Below are 17698 nucleotides of genomic sequence, written 5' to 3' on the forward strand. Positions count from 1 at the left end.
TCACACAGTCCTGGCATCTCCATTGAGTCTCCACTGCAACCCATGGCTCATCCTCATGGCTCCATCAGGCCTTCATGCACATAATCCAATAAGCCTACTTCACACTGCCCATGGCCATTTCCCCGCAAATGAACCTATGTTGCAAATCCAACAATCCTCTCTTCCCTACTTTGTTATACTCCATAGTACTGGGATAGGCTACCAATTTGTTAATCCAGGGTGGCAATAAAGCTGACATTGATACTCCTTCAGCATCCAGGTACCTTACTTTCAAGACTCCATATTTGTTTGGCTGTCCTAATGCAGACTAGCTGGTCCAATCTCAGTAGTTGTAATCTCTCAAACAATTGCTGCTCAATGGGCAGCAATTTCAGCCCAGTGATTTCATTTTGTTCTGTGTCACATCCCTCTGCCCACACCAATCCATTTCTTTTCTTTTCATTATTTGAAATCTTTTATTTTGGAATTGAGAAGTGGAAGACAGAAATTGGCTAGGCATCTGTATTAGTCAGGGTTCTCTAGAGGAACAGAATTACTAGAATGAATTATATTATAAAGGGAATTTATTGGATTAGCTTACAGTAGTCCAATAGCAGTTGCAGGCCTGAGAATCACCGAACCTGGTAGCTGCTCAGTCCACGTGGCCAGAGGCCTCAGCAGTCCCGACCGGCACTGCAGATGGTGCCGGAAAGCCTGGAGGCCTCCTGAGGAGCCGGGAAGCCTGGAGGCTTCCTGAGGAGCCGCCGGGTTTCGATCCACGCGGGTCTTCAGTAGATGTTGGTCTTTAGTCCGCACTGGTCTTCAATCCACGCTAGAAGGTAGGGAGCAGCTCCGGCAGCCAAGTGGAAGGAAGGAAGGAAAAGAGGGAACTCTTCTACCCAGAGCTTCCTTACATCAAGTCCCTCTCTGAGCGGGGCCGCCCACTCTGGGGGAAGGGCTCACCCTGGGAGAAAGACCTCCTCCTTTAGTTGATCCTTCCTAGAAGCAGCCTGTGGATTACTAAACAGATCAAGTTGACAATACCTTAACTATCACAAGTCCACCCCTTGTCAACTTGGTATCAAATCATGTCTCCTGACATCATACTTAATTTCCAAATGAAAACAGTAACAAGCTCATAATTCCGCCTAACATCGCATAACTATCCCACGTACAACCGGAACTGCAAAATCTTCCCCCCAACACAAGCTTAGTCTCTAATACAATGGGTCTAATATAAATTCAACAGTTTAGCTAATGATACAATCTTAATATTGGTGTAGATACAACACTCTGTTATCAAGGCAGGACAGAAACATTGCAATCACAGTCCTCGTTTCTGTAACTGATCACGTGGCCTTAGCGGATATTTGTAACTGCCTTCTTCTACTACCCATTCTATATTCCCTCCACCTTCAGCAAGCACCTTGGCAGGTCTTGGTTCTTTACCTGGAGGGGTAACCCATACCTTCATTCCTGAAGGATCTGGGCCATTTATCACACTACTTCTATTGGGTTGTTGCAGTCGTCCATTGATTTTGACAACAGGACATGGTAACACTAACAGACGCCCTAAAGGATCTCCTGCACTCCAGGCATACTCTTCCTTACCGCCATTGTGGAGGAGCAGCCCGATTTCCCCCTGGTAATCTGGATCAATCACCCCTGCAATCACTGTAACTCCTTTCTCAGCCTGTTCACTCAAGGGCATTAGGAGCCCAAAGTGACCAGGGGGAAGTCTTAGCTTCCAGTTCAATAGAATGTTCTTTGTGTCTCCTGGCAAAAGCACTCCCCCCTCTGGGACCAAGACTTGTAGTCCAGCAGAGCGTAAGGTTGCGGGAACAGGAAGCAAAAATCTAGCTAACGGGTCACTTGGAGTGATGGCAAGTGGAACCATTCCCATTTCCACCCCTTGATTCCTGGACCCGTGAATCCGGGCTATAGGAGAAACAGTACCATATATAGGACGCTGATTCAGAGCATATACAGCCTGCTGGAGGACACTCCCCCAGCCCTCCAAGCTGTTGCCACCTAGTTGGCGCTGTAGCTGTTTCTTCAAAAGGCCATTCCACCGTTCTATCAAGCCAGCTGCTTCAGGATGGTGGGGGTGGGGATACAACTGGTGCTAAGGGAGGGCAGGTCATATTTTCATCCAAAACATCTTCTTCAGAATCTAACACTTCAATGTCCCCAGGTTCTTCAGGGTCTTCCCACACATCACCATCCCAAGTCACAGGATCCCACTCTTTTCCAATCAGTGCCCTCACTTTAACTTCTGATAGTTGGTGAGGCTGGGATTTAAGCTTACGTTGCAAGTTAGCTAATCTCACAATGAGAGCTTGGGTTTGGTTTTCTGCAATTTGAGCCCTGTTCTGGCTAGAGAGGAGACTCTCCTCCAGGGCACCTTTAGAAACCTTGAGATCATGTATGTGGGTCTTAAGCTTGGAATTTTCCTTTTTGAGCTTCTGCTGTTCCCTCAGTAGTTTGTCTAGAGATGCTAAAAGCAACCAACCAGCCTCATCATTGGTCTTACTTTTCCACAAATATTCAAATGTTCTAAATACAGAGTCACTAAATTCCTTGCTCCTCACAAGACATGAGTCAGGGTCACCAAATACATCTATCTCATGGAGTTCTTTAAATAGTTCACACCATGGATTATTAGTACCCTCTTTATTTCCAGTACAGGCACTCTCCTTATCACCAGTAGGGCCTTTGGTAGCACTGAAATTGGAGAACCAACCCCAGATAGCACTAAGCCCATTAGAGAAATCCATCCTTACAATTCTGTTTCTCTAGAACCACTCCTGGTACCAAAATCTGTATTAGTCAGGGTTCTCTAGAGGAACAGAATTACTAGAATGAATTATATTATAAAGGGAATTTATTGGATTAGCTTACAGTAGTCCAATAGCAGTTGCAGGCCTGAGAATCACCGAACCTGGTAGCTGCTCAGTCCACGTGGCCAGAGGCCTCAGCAGTCCCGACTGGCACTGCAGTTGGTGCCGGAAAGCCTGGAGGCCTCCTGAGGAGCCGCTGGGTTTCGATCCACGCGGGTCTTCAGTAGATGTTGGTCTTTAGTCCGCACTGGTCTTCAATCCACGCTAGAAGGTAGGGAGCAGCTCCAGCAGCCAAGTGGAAGGAAGGCAGGAAAAGGGAACTCTTCTACCCAGAGCTTCCTTATATCAAGTCCCCATCTGAGCGGGACCGCCCACTCTGGGGGAAGGGCTCATCCTGGGAGAAAGACCTCCTCCTTTAGTTGATCCTTCCTAGAAGCAGCCTGTGGATTACTAAACAGATCAAGTTGACAATACCTTAACTATCACAGCATCTTAGGATAACAAGATCCCAAAATTTCTCCTTGACTAAATGCCTGAAGTGTCACTGGGCTCACAAAGAGAACCTGGTTTTCCCCCTCTTATTTCCTTCCTTCCTGGAAAGTTACTCCTCTTCCCCATTACAGGTTCCTAGTGATTTAAGACTGTTAGAGAATCAAGCTCGCACCCTTCCTAGAGAATTAAAATATCTGGGAAGAATACCTTTTCCAAGAAATCCTGAGGCCAGACACCTGACACCAGGACTGGACTGACCAGACCAGCTGCTCAGCAAACACGTTCTCCAAGGGCTGGGTTGGGCTTCTCATTTATGGGTCTTATCCCCTTTTTGGACAAGAGCTCTGAATTTGTTCCTTCCCTTAAACTCTCCTTCTCTTTTTGTTACACATTTCTTATTAGATATGGATATAGTTTGTATATAAACAACACATGTTGATATCAGCCTTTTTCTCTTCCCTGACCCTTTTCTGAAGAGGCCTTCCTCATTGGGGATGCAGATCAACCCCATAGAGATTGTGAATCTTACATTATTGGGCGAGCAGTCAGTTAGGGGGAGAGGCAATGTCTCTGTGCAAAATGTCCCAACTTGTGGCTCTAACCATCTTTTCAGCCCCCTCAGTGTCTCTCTCCTTCACCCTTGTGCTTATATTAGATTCACTAAGAAAGTAGCACTCTTGTTCAATTTCCCCAATTCCTCTGTGGTTTCAGCTGGGGCCGGAGTGAAGTGCGCTGGGTGGTTTATCTCCTCAGGTCCAGCTCCCGTCTGAAAAAGAGAAGCAGATTCTCTGATGGAGAATGAAGTCAGCACTAGTTAAATGAGATAACCATTATTAATTTAGAGAGAATTAAAAGGGTTCAGACCCTCTTATAGTCTAAGGTTAGTGGGAGCTGGACAATGGAAAGCAGAATCATTATCTGGATATGATTCTGTCTTGTTTCCCAGTTCCAGATGTGGTTTCCTTTCCACTGAGTGGATCTGTTAGCCCATTCAACAGCAGTTAGTTACCCACCATGGCTGTGTGCCACTATTGCACTTGTGTGAGCATCACGTTAGGCTGTTTGCTTCTGAGTCGCTTAGACTTTGAGTTGCTTGGACAGATGTTGGCCACTTTCCCCCAGTAGCTCATATAGTGCCTTCCAGCGCTAGATGGGCTAATTGTCTGGGGATTGGCTCTTTTCCAGAACCCAATCATGTCTCTCATGGTCTGTGCCAACAACCTCTGGTGGGTAATCAAGTGCTCTGACAGAAGTCTGTCTTGTTTGTTTTGGGAGATCTAGTAGGTCTCTCTGATCAACAGCTCATTGTCCTGTTTCTCTTTCTTTGTCTTTTTCCTTTTCCTGGCCTGTAACACCAGTCCATTTCTATACAACACAACTGTGCACTAGTTCTCAGGACACAGCAAGGTTCTCCCACAAACTTCCTTTAGTCAAGTCTAGATGAAGCACATTCTTCTCCTCATAAGCCAAACCTCACAGTCCATAATTCCTACTCGATTCTGGTCTTTCAAGTGTAATGAGAATCATCCATGTAGCTTACTTACAGCACTGCAAAGTATCTCTTAGGCCAAGGTTTCAAACCCTTCTACATTCTTCCCACAAATCAGTTCCAACAGGCCAAAAGCCACATGGTCAAGTTTCTAGCAGCAATGATTCCACACCTGGTACCAATTATACTGTTGCAGTCAGCTTCTCCTTGTTGGCAGAAGACACCCCACCAATAGCAGCATGTGGGAAGAAAGGGTTTATTTTGGCCTATAGACATGAGGGAAGCTCCATGATGGCAGGGGAAATGATGGCATGAACAGAGGGTGGACATCACCTCCTTGCCAACACCAGGTAGACAACAGCAGCAAGAGAGTGTGCCAAGCACTGGCAAGGGGAAGCTGGCTATAACACCCATAAGCTCACCATCAACAATATACCCCCCAAAAGTTCCAGTTCCTAAATTTCCATCAGCCAGGGATCAAACATTCAGAACACAGGAGTTTATGGTAGATACCTGAGTCAAACCACCACATGATGGGATCAAATAATGGGCTGGTGTTCATGGCTGGGGTGGTGCAATGGTTGCAAAGGGACTGAAGATCACCTGGAAGTTACATACTACATACCATTCCCAGAGCTCCAAGAATGCAGAGTGACCTCTAAGCACAACTAAGCAAACTGTGACAGAAAACCCACCTACACAGGAACCAGCTGTTGCCAATTATTGTTAAGAATTAGGTTTAGTGCTTGCTTCAGCAGCACATGTACTAAAATTAGAATAATATAGAGAAGATTAGCATGGCCCAGGCCCAAGGGTGACACACAAATTCATGAATGTTCCATATTTTAAAAAGGAATTCAGTCTATCCCTAGTAGATTGGCAGTGTTCTCTACTAAGGAGGTGCTTTATGGAGGCCCCCTCTCATTATCAGAGACATATGGGAGATCTAAAAGAAATGGGCAACAGGACTGCAAAGCAATGACTACAGGCTCTTGGCTCAGCTCTAACCACCATACACCACTGGGTTGGGAACAGCTACCTGTGAGCCCTTGGCTCAATGACAAGAAAACTAAAACAGGCAGCTCCAGGGTCACATAAGTCACTGAGGTTCCATGATTCCTTGCCAGAATATAATTTCTAGAGTTTTGTTAGACAGACTAAAAGGAGTGCAAAAGACAACCACCACAGTTGCCTTAGGCTTACACCTTGGTACTTCAGGTTACCCTACATGTCATAAGATGTCACGCCATTCAGGGGACAAGTTGGCTTGTGTCATCATGATTCATGATCCTAAAAGTAAAACTTTAGCTCACTGATGTTAATTTGTTCATAACAGTTATAAAAACTATCTTGAAAGTGTTTAATCAAGATAGCTATGTACCTTTATCTGTCAAGCTTTGAACTTCTAGAGAAACTGAGCCTTAAAAATCAAGATTTATTAGCTGCTAATCATATCTGAGAACACCCGAAATTTAAAGGTAATTTAAAGGTAATTGTTCATGCTACCTCTGCCAAATAATCATCACTGGGTTTGTCATTTATGTTATAACTCTTGTTCCTAAAGAAACAAATTAGAATCCATATTCTAGTGACTATGTTTAAAGCCCTATTAATGGTCCCTAGTCAAAATGAGCTAATCCCAAGTTATAACACTTAACCCTATTATTTGCAAATAATGTTGGTGCCATTTAGATCTAAATTGTTAGCTTTCTTGCCTAAGACTCACCATAGTTTTAGGTAAAACGTAACAAGTGCCTTATAGTAATCAAAGATTATTCTAATGTGCAAGATTAATGGCTAGAATTTCATTCAGGATGAAGCAAAGAACATTGCTTATCCATCTGTGGCTTTGCAAAACAAATTTATTAATGGTTATATTTTGTCCAGCTTAAACAAAATAGTTACTTAAAAAAACTAAAGTGTTCTAATATTTCAAGGATTGATCTGTTTTACTCTTTTAAGATATAAGTAATTGTCTCAGATCTAAAATATCTTCTATTACTTAAAATAATGAATTAATTAACTCTCAAGACATGACATCTCCTCCCAGTTAGAGCCATATGCTCAAATCAGTTACCTTCTTCTAGACTCTGCTGTTTCAGAAAGTCTGATGTCTGCCGGGTGTGGTGGTGCACGCCTTTAATCCCAGCACTCGGGAGGCAGAGGTAGGAGGATCACCATGAGTTCAAGGCCACCCTGAGACTACATAGTTAATTCCAGGTCAGCCTGAGCCAGAGTGAGACCCTACCTCGAAAAACCAAAAAAAAAAAAAAAAAAAGAAAAAGAAAAAAGTCTGATGTCTGATGTGTCTGTCTCGGATTTCCTTCAGTAAGGGCATACTTGCCTCTAAAGGTATACAAGTTAACAAAAGTATTTTAAACAGAGTTACCAAGATGTTATTATGCTTTTAACAATTTTCTAGGAACTTTCTAGCTCTCTACTAAGTTGATTAATTACAAATGTCTTTAAATGTTACTAACCTGTATTTATCACTGCTAAATACAATGTGTGTGTGTGTGTGTGTGTGTGTGTGTGTGTGTGTGTATTTATTAAAGTTTTTATAAGAGAGAGACAATTGGTGAGCTAGGGCCTCCAGGCACTGCAATCAAACTCGAGATGCATGTGCCACTTTATGGGCATGTACAACCTTGTACACTTGCATCACGTTGTGCATCTGGATTATGTGGGACCTGGTGAATTGAACATGGGTCTCGAGGCTTCACAGGAAAGTGCCTTAACCACTAAACCATCTCTCCAGCCCACAATATATATATATGTGTGTGTATGTATGTATGTATGTATGTATGTATGTGTATGTATATATATATATATATATATATATATATATATATATGGATTTTTTTGTTTAGTTTTTGAGGTAGTGTTTCGCTCTAGTCCACACTGACCTGGAATTCACTATGTAGTCTTGGGTGGCCTTGAACTCATGGCGATCCTCCTACCTCTGCCTCCCAAGTGCTGGCATCAAAGGCATGTGCCACCACACCCAGCTTATATATTTTTTTTAATCAGGTTTACATTTTAAATTTTGCCTAATTATAGCTTACTAGGGTTTTATTCAGAGTTCTTCTTATTTGAGCCTTAATTAAATGATATACAAAATGCAAAAATACAAGATTAGTGTAACTGTTCTTCTGGGGTCCCTTTCATTATACCTTAAAGCCTAAAAGGCAACAAGAATAGGGACCCTAAAGCCCCTTTGTCCGTCACCAGTCCAAAGGAGCCAGAGTCGATGTTTATTTCCTGAATTATTTGGATCTCAACTCTTAAAAATGGACAAGGGCAGATGCCCAGTTAGGCTTAGAGGTCAGTAGAGGACTGACCAAATTTCCTTTTTCAATAGCAATATTAAGAAGAAAAGAACCTCTTCCTCCTATCCAGACAACTGGCCCTAGACAGATAAAAGACTTATTATAGAAGCATGTCTAAAGTAACTTTCTATTGTTTTTTTTTCCAAGGTAGGCAGGGTCTCACTCTAATCCAGGCTGGCCTGGAATGCACTGTGTACTCTCAGGTTGGCCTCGAACTCACAGTGATCCTCCTAGCTCAGCTTCCTGCGTGCTGGGATTAAAGGCGTGCACCACCACCCCTGGTACATCTAAATTAAATTTCTACAATGAAATATTCAAGGTTTATTAAATATAAGTCTGCACTTAAGATATTGCTACACTTTTGCTGATGCTTGCAAAATTGTTTCTCTGGCCACAGCAGCAAGTTTCTTTCCTAAACACGACTCTGCTTTAAACACCTGAAGCCACTCATGACCTATGCTTAAATGCTATGCTTGCATATTTACCACAGGGGAAGTCTGTTACTTGTTCCATGTAGCACCTGAATCTCTGCACTTAATATTGCTCTGATCCCATGGCTAGAAGATAAAAAATATATTTATTCTAATAGACTAATTGGGCCTAATTATACAAAAGTTTGTGGTTCCTATAATCAAATCTCTTACCATTTCCAAAAGCTGCTTTGAGCCAGGCATGGTGGCCCAAGCCTTTAATTCCAGCACTCAGGAGGCAGAAGAGGATCGTCAAGAGTTTGAGTCCGGGCTGGAGAGATGGCTTAGCGGTTAAGCGCTTGCCTGTGAAGCCTAAGGACCCTGGTTCGAGGCTCGGATCCCCAGGTCCCACGTTAGCCAGATGCACAAGGGGGCGCACGTGTCTGGAGTTTGTTTGCAGAGGCTGGAAGCCCTGGCACGCCCATTCTCTCTCCCCCTCTATCTGTCGTTCTCTCTATGTCTGTCGCTCTCAAATAAATTTAAAAAAAAAAAAAAGAGTTTGAGTCCACTCTGAGACTACATAGTGAATTCCTGGTCAGCCTGAGCCAGAATGAGACCCTACCTCACGAAAAAAAAAAAAAAAAAAGAAAAAGATAAAGAAAAGCTTCTTTGGCTCGACACACTTACAGGTCTTCAAAATCTGTGCCCTTTTAGCCTGTACCAAGTAAGTGAAAGACTTATTTCTAAGTACGCTTCCTTAATTCTACAGACAGCACTGCTTGTTTACTACCTAGGTCAAGCTCTACTTTCAACCTTAAATATAATACTTGCACAATGTGTTACCTGTAAAGTCTTTGACTCCACAGGACAAAATCTGGAGACACCCAAAATTCCTGGTGCATTAGCAGAAGGCACTCCCTCTTTTCCACACTAGCTAGATTTCTACTCTGTGGGAAGGAGCATCTGCTAGCAGGAAAGTCTGATGGTAAAGCAGACCAGCCTCAATCCCTGCAGGGCTCCCTGCACCAGGCACGGCCGAGGCAGCCCTATGCTGGGTCCTCCAGGGCCCTCAGAGCAGAAGCACCAGGCCTAGGTGAATGGCCCAGACACAGTGGGAAGGCCAAGGAGTTATCGGAGGGCCCTGTGCAGAGCAGAAGGAAGACCTCCCGGATGGAGCTACTCCAGGACAGAGTGCTGGAGGGCTGCCAGCAGAGGCCTGGTCAGAGCCATCAGACGGGGCTCCCAGGGAGCCCACAGAGGGGCCCCACCCTGGAGCTGGGGAGTGATGATAGCTCCCGACCAAGGCCCACGTTCCAACGCTGTGTCTCCCTACTGAGTCATGCCGGTTCTGTGAACGCCTAGGACCCAAAGGAGGACAAGGTATAAATCTCACCATGGGGCCAGACAGGGCTCCCAGCTCCTAAGCACCAAGGGATGGCCTCCTGCTGGGCCATGCGGATTCTGCTCTTGGCAGCCTGGAACGTAGGCTGGGGTGTGGGTAGTGGGGGGACCCTGCCCTTGGTGTTTCCCATGTCCTCCAAGGAGGATGTTGGAGGGTATGGTGGCTTGATTCAGGTGTCCCCCATAAACCTAAGTGCTCTGCATACTAAGTCCCCAGCTAATAGCAATTTGGGAATTAACGCCTCCTGGAGGCAGTGTATTGTTGGAGGCGGGCTTATGAGTGTTATAGCCAGCTTCCTCTTGGCAATGTTGAGCACACTCTCCTGTTGCTGCTGTTCACCTGACGTTGGGCAGGAGGTGATGTCCACCCTCTGTTCATGCCATTGTTTTCCCTGCCATCATGGAGCTTCCCCTCTAGTCTGTAGGCCAAAATGAACATTTTTCCCCTCACAAGCTGCTCTTGGTTGGGTGTTTTCTGCCAGCAATGCAAACCTGACTGCAACAGAGTGTTGTGGATGAGGGCACCTCTGAACCCTCGGTCTCTTGAAGTTTAGCTTTTCTCTGGGACAGGAATCATAGTCAAGACCTATTCTCCAGGAAGAAAGACTGGGGCTTGGGTGGTAGATGCAGTGTTCAAGTGTGCCAGCTAGCCAGCTGGCCTCAAAAACTATCACCAGGGGCTGGAGAGATGGCTTAATGGTTAAGGCACTTGCCTGTGCAAAGCCTAAGGACCCAGGTTTGATTCCCCAGGAGCCACATAAGCCAGTTGCACAAGGTAGCACATACATCTGAAGCCTCTTGCAGTGGCTGAAGGCTCTGGCACGCTCATTCTATCTACCTTTCTCTTGTAAATCAACCAATCAGTCATCAAGCCTCTTCCACCTGGCTCCAGGACAGGCCTGAGGAGCCAGGTCATGAGGCTGTGCCCCCAATGCTTGCCAGGTGAGGCATTCAGGTGTTACACCTGTGAGAAGCCCACATCCACTCATTTGTGCAAGACTCTCAGTGCAAGCCGGAGGACACACGATCTGCAAGGCCACACTGGAGAAAGTGAGTCAAATAAGGCCTGGGGGTACACAAGGGTCAGACCAAAACACCTTCGATCCACCCTTGCTCCTCTCAGCCTGGGAGGCAGAGGGGTAGAAAGGAAGGATCTGGAGGTATCTCTGCCCTAGGGAGGCTGCCTAAGGCCCCCCCATACACACCCTCAGGCACCAGTGCTTGTAAAGAGTGGATGGAGGTCTCCAGTTTGGGTGCCAGGGTGTGCTGCTGCACCTCGGGCTGGGGCTCCCGTCTCGGGCCCAGGCCCTGCACGTGCGCCATGGCAGCGGGTGTAGTCGGGGATGGGAAGATGTGAGATGGCGCCTGCAGGTCGTGACTGGAGAAGGGCCTGTGGGAAGAATGTGAGGAGCCAGGAGAGAGCTGGAGTGGCCGCGGGCTCTGACACTTCCTCATCCTGCAGAATATCCCTTCAACCAGAGCCCCATGGTGACCCGCTCCTGTTCAAGCCCCTGCCTGGCCACAGACCCCGATGGCATCGGGGATGCCCACCCTGTCTTCTGTTGTTTCACAGACCGGTACAACAAAGGGTATCTGGGCATGGCGACAGGGCTGTAAGCCACGCTGTGCCTCATTCCCCCAGCACCTCCTCTCCTGGCAAGGGCTGGTGCCACCTGTATTTCCTGTGCCTGCATGGCTCTGTGGGCAGTTTGCTGGGTCTCATGTCACTTGCTCTGTCCCCCAAACCTGTAGACAATAAATCAAAAGTGGAGACAGCGCTGTTTTCCCTGGGCACTGGGAGCCCAGAGCTGGCTTAAGAAGCACCCTCATTTCTCATCCAGGGATTTTTGGACCCATGTCCCAAACAGAGAAACAGACCTGAGAACAAAAAGGCCTCCTGGACCACCCGTCCTGCAAACCAGTCCAACAGCTCAGGCCAGGCCCCCTTCCTCGGTTCAGAAAACCTGGAGATCAACCCCCTCCCAGTGAAAAGAAGCTTCAAGCTAAGATTCCACTGCTTTCCTGAGTGGGTGGGTCATGCCCAGGCCATGTTGTCCCTCAGCAAGAAGGCAGAGACCTGGGGAATTGTGGGCAGCCTGCTCCCCTTGTTCAGGTCTTCTTGGGTGAGCTTCTCCACTGGCCTGCCCATCCCCTCGGTACAACTGGATCAGATGAGACTACCCAGTGCCAGCTTGTCCCTAGGAACCACGGGCAGGACTGGAACAATGCCATATTAAATCGCTGCACTCCCACGTGCACTGACCAGGACTGTACCCAAGGTCAGAGGGTGGAGGGGAGGGTGCACTCTCCGGTGTAGACTCTCCCTCCAGGAGCTTGGGGTCCATTGAATCCGGAAGACGTTTCTCAAATGCTGTCCCTTCCCCAGTGTGGTCTCCGGCTGTCCCCTCCACAGTACTCTGCCCACCATGTGATATGTGGCAGCTGTGGGGTCTGAGCTAGCCCAGGGACTAAGGCCCCTCCCTGAGCTGGCATTCTATCACTGAGCACTTTCTGGGTTCTTCCCAGTTAGGCCCTGTGGCCTCAGGCTCTACAAGTCAGGGTGCCATGGATCTGATTCCCACTGGGGCAATTTGCAGAAGGAAGCAGGCTGGTCAGCAGACCACAGGGGCAGAGAGGAATAACCAAGACCCCAGAGCGCCCCAGTGTCTCTGAAGAAATGCGGTCGGTCTCCCCACCTCCTACTACCACAGGGCAACAACATCCTGGGCAACAGGGGTTCCCAGCCCGTCCACCTCTGTGTCACCCCCTTTTCCTGCCACTCTGGCGTAGAGGCACCTTGAGAGCCTGCCCCATGCCTGCGGTCTCCCCACGAGGGTCGTCCCATGCGTTGCTGACAGACATCCAGAGCTCCTGAGCTCTGAGTTAAGACTCAAGAAGCCTCACCACTGGGGACCGAGTAGATGTCGCCACCAAGGGGAGTAATGAGGATACTAGCTCCTTGCTCTTATGGGTGCAGAAGAAACCCTGATGGCAGAGCCCTGGAGGTCTCTACTTCCCTGGGGCAGCAGGAGCAGCCATGCAGTGCCTGAGGTCCTCCACACTGCCTCCATTCAGCCAGCAGAGGGCGCACACCGCGCTTGCAGGCCCGTGCTTCCAGATCCTCCAGGCTGTGTATGACTGGGCCCTGCATGACAGCCCCTCTGCTGCTACTCCAAGTGGGGCCCTGAGCTCAGCCACTGGTGCTCCAGGCACAGTAGCTCAGAAAGCCCTTGCCTCATGGCTGATCTTGAGGATACCTGTCCATGCACATTCTTGGAAATGCTCTTCTTGGTCCAATACTTAAGCCATGAATACCACATCTGGGCCAGGAACACTCCAACCCTGGCAGGCAGCTGCTGAGTCAGGGACCTGAGTGGCGCCTTCATGGAGTGCTAAGCAAGATTGGGAGCCACATTCTGCTCCCAGCACTTCCTATCTGATGTGCCCGTTCGAGCTTGCCCTGTCTCACATCGCTCAGCTCAGACACCTGCCACATCCAGATGCACCCTCTAGGCAATCCCCCACCCCCAGATTATCCTTGGCACCTTAATCTAGCCCGTGTCCCTACTCTGCGCCCACTAAGACCTAAAAAGGCAAAAAAAAAAAAAAAAAAAAATTCCTCCAAAGCCAGTTAGATCAAAACAGCAGTGACTGGACGCCCATGCACCCACAGGCTCTGGGTAGGGTAACGGTGGGAGGTGGTGAGAGGTGTGGGGCACCCCTTTCAGGGTGTAAATCACCCAGGTCCACATGACTCAGCGGTCACCACTAATCACTCACCCTCCCCGGGCCATCAGAGCCTCTGGCTGCGCTGAGCAGACGAGCGGTACTTGGACATGAGCTCACTCATAATACACACAAACCTACCAGAGATTCTGGGCTCTCACCTGTCCCACATCTGACTGAAGGACCTGCACAACGGTCCCTGTGCTCTCCGCACACCCGCTGTTCCAAACCTCCAAGGGACAGCCTGTGACTCCAAGGCAAGAAGCAGAAAACCTGGGCCAGGCGCCTGTGGCTAAGGCTACAAGGTTCATGAGCTGGGGATGGGAAGGAGGTCACAAGGTAGGACGGCCAGCAGGGGCTCTGGACATCTGGACAACTCCTGTGCTGAGCCAGTCCAGGCAAGCCCTAAGCTCACAGGAGCCCATAAGCCTGCATACCCCAAGCTGCCCCCCAAAGAAACCACCAGGTATCTGCCCTGCAGGACCATGGAAAGAACGCCTTCCCAGCACACACGCCTTAAAACGCTTTAATCCTGTGTTTTCTATAAATAGAACAGCTGCAGCTTCCCTGTGACAGCACTAAGGCAAGCACAGCAGCATGAGGGGGGTGCAGGCAGGGGTCAAGTGCATCACTGAAGCTGGAAGCTCTTGGCTCTGGTCCAAGTGAGGGTTCCACAAGGGCAGCAAAGAGGCACTTCTGGCTTCCAGCTGCCATCCTTGTCCTGAGGTGATGGACCAGGTGCTGGGCACAGGCAAGAGACCCCACATCCACTCAGTGACCCAGTGAGGCAACATACGTCCTCTCTGAACACAGGGCATTCCCAGTTCAGCGGGGGCCCTTTCTCACTCAGCTCTCTGTTCTCAGGGGCCCTTGGGCTGCTCCTGGCCTGTCTTCCCTGCTATAAAGTGACCCTCTAGAGGACCACCTGTCCCTGAGTCAAGGGCAGGCCTTAGAGCCAGCCTGGGAGTGCCCCAGCCATACCCAGGGCTGCTCTGGTCACGTGCAACTCTGATGTCCAGCTCCTGCTCACCCAGGCCTGCTGGCATGGCCACACTACGGGGATCCAGAGGCCAGAGCTGGGTCAGCCCAATGTGCCCAGGTACCCAGCCTGGGGGCCAGCACAGAGGGGGTCAAGCAGGTGATGGGCTGGGTCCAAGGCCATTCCAGCTCAGAGTCTATTCTTTGAAACAGGCCAGCTGACAGGCGGGGCAGAGGGGGCCCGAGGGCAGTCACTGGTCCTTCGGCGCATCGCCAATCCCACTCTCTGCACGGAGCAGCTGGCTGCTGGCCTCATTGTAGTTGATCCAGTGCTGTAAGTCCTCCGGCAGCTCAGGAGGCTCCACCTGCAGTGGCACAGGAGGGAGAGAATGGAGGGTGAAGGAGGAATGCAGCAAGGGGGCACCCGGAGGATGCCGCCCTCCTCCCTCTGTCCTCACCATGTGCTAACATGTGACCAGGGCCTCACCACAACCCTCTCTCCACCCCACCTGCCTCTGTCAGGCCCCTTCAACGAAGCCATGCTCGAGGCTCTTCATCTGCAGAACCAGCCTGGGGGGGCTGAACGACAGAGAGGGCAACAGGCCACCCGCTGCCTGGGAAAGAGCAGGATGCTGGGCTTCCTCAGGAACATGCCAGATAGGGCTTTCTGTGAGGCCTTGCAGATGGGTGTCCAGAGTGCCGGGGTGAGGGACAGGATGGGCAGACAATCACCCCACCTCATGGTGAGTGCCACACAGAGGGCAGGACCATAACCCCTGGCTTCAAGGCCTCGGGCTACAGTCCAGCTGGTCTCAAGTCACACCAACCTCTGCCTAGCACCCAACGCAACTGGGAATGCATGTCAGTAACTAGGGCAACACTGTCCATCCCCAGGTGCTTCATACAAGCCAGACCACCTCAGGGCGTGCCACTTCTACATCCTCTACACCCTCACACCTCGTACGTGCATTGTGCCAACAGCCCCAGGGAGGTGCATGACTCGACAGAGACAGAAAGCTGTGCCCACGATCAAGTGCTGGGCAGCCTGGGCCAGTGGCCACTGTCAGTCACTGTGAGAGTCTGTGTTCCCCTTCAGACACGGCCCCTCCCTAGTGATGTGAGGCCACCTGTGCTCTGGAAGTGCCCCTCTGGAGCCAGAGAGCTCACCTGGACCCCCCTCAGGAGCCTGCCCTGACAACCATCGCCACCTGATCATCCCTAGGGCTGTGGTTACTATGCTGCAGCTGCCAGCTTTGCCTCCATGCTGACAGGGCCTTAGGGAGCAGCCTTGCACCCCGCAGGCACAAGGCTCTCTTCTCTCCATCCACGCAGACAGAAAGCCTTGTGGTACTCTGGGGCCAGTCCACCCCTAGGTCCAGGGGCCTAGACAGCCCCTCAGCTCTAAGGGGTGAAAAGGTGGTCTCAGGTCCCCAGGGTTCCTAGCAAGTGTTTCTAATTTTTCTTCCATCTCATGCTCAGAATTAAGTACCAGAGTGCATGCTCAGAAGTCCAGGCCACCGAACACCAAGGTTCAGACAACCTGGGGTACTACCTGATCTGGGTGTCTCAGTTCTAGAAGAGGAGGAGGAAGATAAAACCCCGAAAGGCCATTTACAGGTTTAAAATTGCTAAGCCTGGACAGTAAGCCTCGATTCACAGACCCTGGGGACACCAGAGGGGCCCAGGACCCAGAGAGACAAGCAAGGGCTGTCTAAGCAGAGACCCGGCCCGTCGAAGATGTGCAGATCGGGAGCCCCCCATGGGGGGGGCGCAGGTGGGGACGGGGCTGCTCACCTTGCGCTTGCACAGGTGCTGCACGACGCGGTCGGGCGAGGTGCCCAGCACGTGCTGCCGAGAACGCAGCAGCGCGCACAGGAAGCCATCGCGTAGGCTGACGAAGCGCGCCTCCAAGTAGAAGGCGCGCTCGTCCCAGCCCAGCAGGCGGGTGCGCACCTCGAAGGGCTCCAGCAGGCGCAGCGAGCGGCGGTAGCGCGCGCACGACGCGGCCAGCACAGCGTGCGCCCCCAGCTCGCGCAGCGCCCCGAGCACGCCGCAGCGGGTCAGGTGCGCGGCGCGCGCCACGTCGGCCTCGCGCAGGTAGCGCGCGTTGTTCATGTGCAGCAGCAGGTCCAGGTCGGAGGGCAGCACACGGCCGGCGTAGCGCTGCTCGGCCAGCAGGTCGCGGACGCGCGGCTGCAGAAGGCGCGCGCGCAGCACGGCGCACGGCACGCGCACCAGGTACCAACCGTCCAGCAGCGCGAAGAAGGCGAGCGCCAGGGCCAGCGACGCCACCAGCAGCCCCAGCATCGTGGCGGCGGCGGGGCGCCGGGCCGCGGGTCCGCAGATGCCCGCGCCGCGGAGGGACCGCCAGCAGCAGCGGGCCTGCCTGGGAGACGAGCGCCGGGATCGGAGCGTACCACCTCGCCGCGCCGTCTGAGGGGGAGGCGCGCCGGAGCCCAGGGCGCCAGGGCCAGAGCCCCGCCCGCAGGGCCCGGGTTCCCCCCGCGCCCTCGTTGGTCCGGCCCGCGCCGCTTTCGCTTTTCCCCCCGGGCGCAGCGAGCGGAGCGCCACAGCGCCCTCTGGCGTTCACGCCTGGCGCTGCAGGCGCGGTGGTGCCTGCGGTCCTATCTGTCCCTGGTGCAAACAAACCCTTCCTGCATCTCTCCCTAGGACTTGAGATGCCACCTCCTCCAGGGATTCGGTCGTTCACCTGAAAGTAGCCAAAGAGTCTAGAACTTCTCGGGCAACAGCTTGAGAGGCTTTTCGAGGAAAATGGGACACGGCTGGTCCTCAGCTCAGCTGCTGAGGGTTCCTTGAGCGCCACTGCTCCAAGCTTCCTGGGGCGCGCAGGGCCAGGGTCCCTTGGCGTTGGTGAGACAGCGGGACGAGTTGTATTGAGCTGTCGTGTTCATTTCAGTCCCAGTCCGCAACCTCATTACTGGCCCTCCCTCTCCACCCCTCTGTATTCGCCCTTTGCAGGCTAGTAATCTTGATGATCCCAAGCTCATCCCCAGAATTTCCACCCTGTGCCCCTTTTAACAAAGGAATGTCCGA

The 17698-nt window shown here is 50.7% G+C and overlaps 2 protein-coding genes and 1 non-coding gene across 4 annotated transcripts in view; 2 read left to right on the forward strand and 1 right to left on the reverse strand.

Moving 5' to 3' along the window:
* Positions 1-17698, forward strand: part of Jrk (Jrk helix-turn-helix protein) — a 52677-nt gene that overhangs the window by 17508 nt on the left and 17471 nt on the right. The window lies entirely within an intron of this gene.
* Positions 5543-5648, forward strand: LOC123459034. The gene has a single exon (XR_006635964.1). It is a non-coding gene; the product is annotated as a U6 spliceosomal RNA (small nuclear RNA).
* Positions 14177-16951, reverse strand: Them6 (thioesterase superfamily member 6). Of its 2 annotated transcripts, none has more exons than XM_045142625.1 (2): positions 16598-16951; positions 14177-15009 (listed from the first exon to the last, which is right to left on the reverse strand). In XM_045142625.1, exons 1-2 carry the CDS (start codon positions 16949-16951, stop codon positions 14896-14898), a joined length of 468 nt encoding a protein of 155 aa, XP_044998560.1. In that variant the 3' UTR covers positions 14177-14895. The 2 variants fall into 2 exon arrangements, with proteins under 2 accessions (XP_044998560.1, XP_004661394.1); XM_004661337.2 differs by having other exon boundaries at positions 16439-16951.

Source organism: Jaculus jaculus, chromosome 2 (genome assembly GCF_020740685.1).
Source record: "Jaculus jaculus isolate mJacJac1 chromosome 2, mJacJac1.mat.Y.cur, whole genome shotgun sequence".
Classification (NCBI taxonomy): Eukaryota; Metazoa; Chordata; class Mammalia; order Rodentia; family Dipodidae; genus Jaculus; species Jaculus jaculus.

What these genes read in the sequence shown, in the direction of transcription:
- Them6 (XM_004661337.2), bottom strand. Translation starts at nt 16,951, where the DNA reads ATGCTGGGGCTGCTGGTGGCGTCGCTGGCCCTGGCGCTCGCCTTCTTC. An exon ending in AGCACCTGTGCAAGCGCAAG is followed by an intron (nt 15,010 to 16,438) that starts GTGAGCAGCCCC and finishes GTGCCACTGCAG; the next exon opens with GTGGAGCCTCCTGAGCTGCC.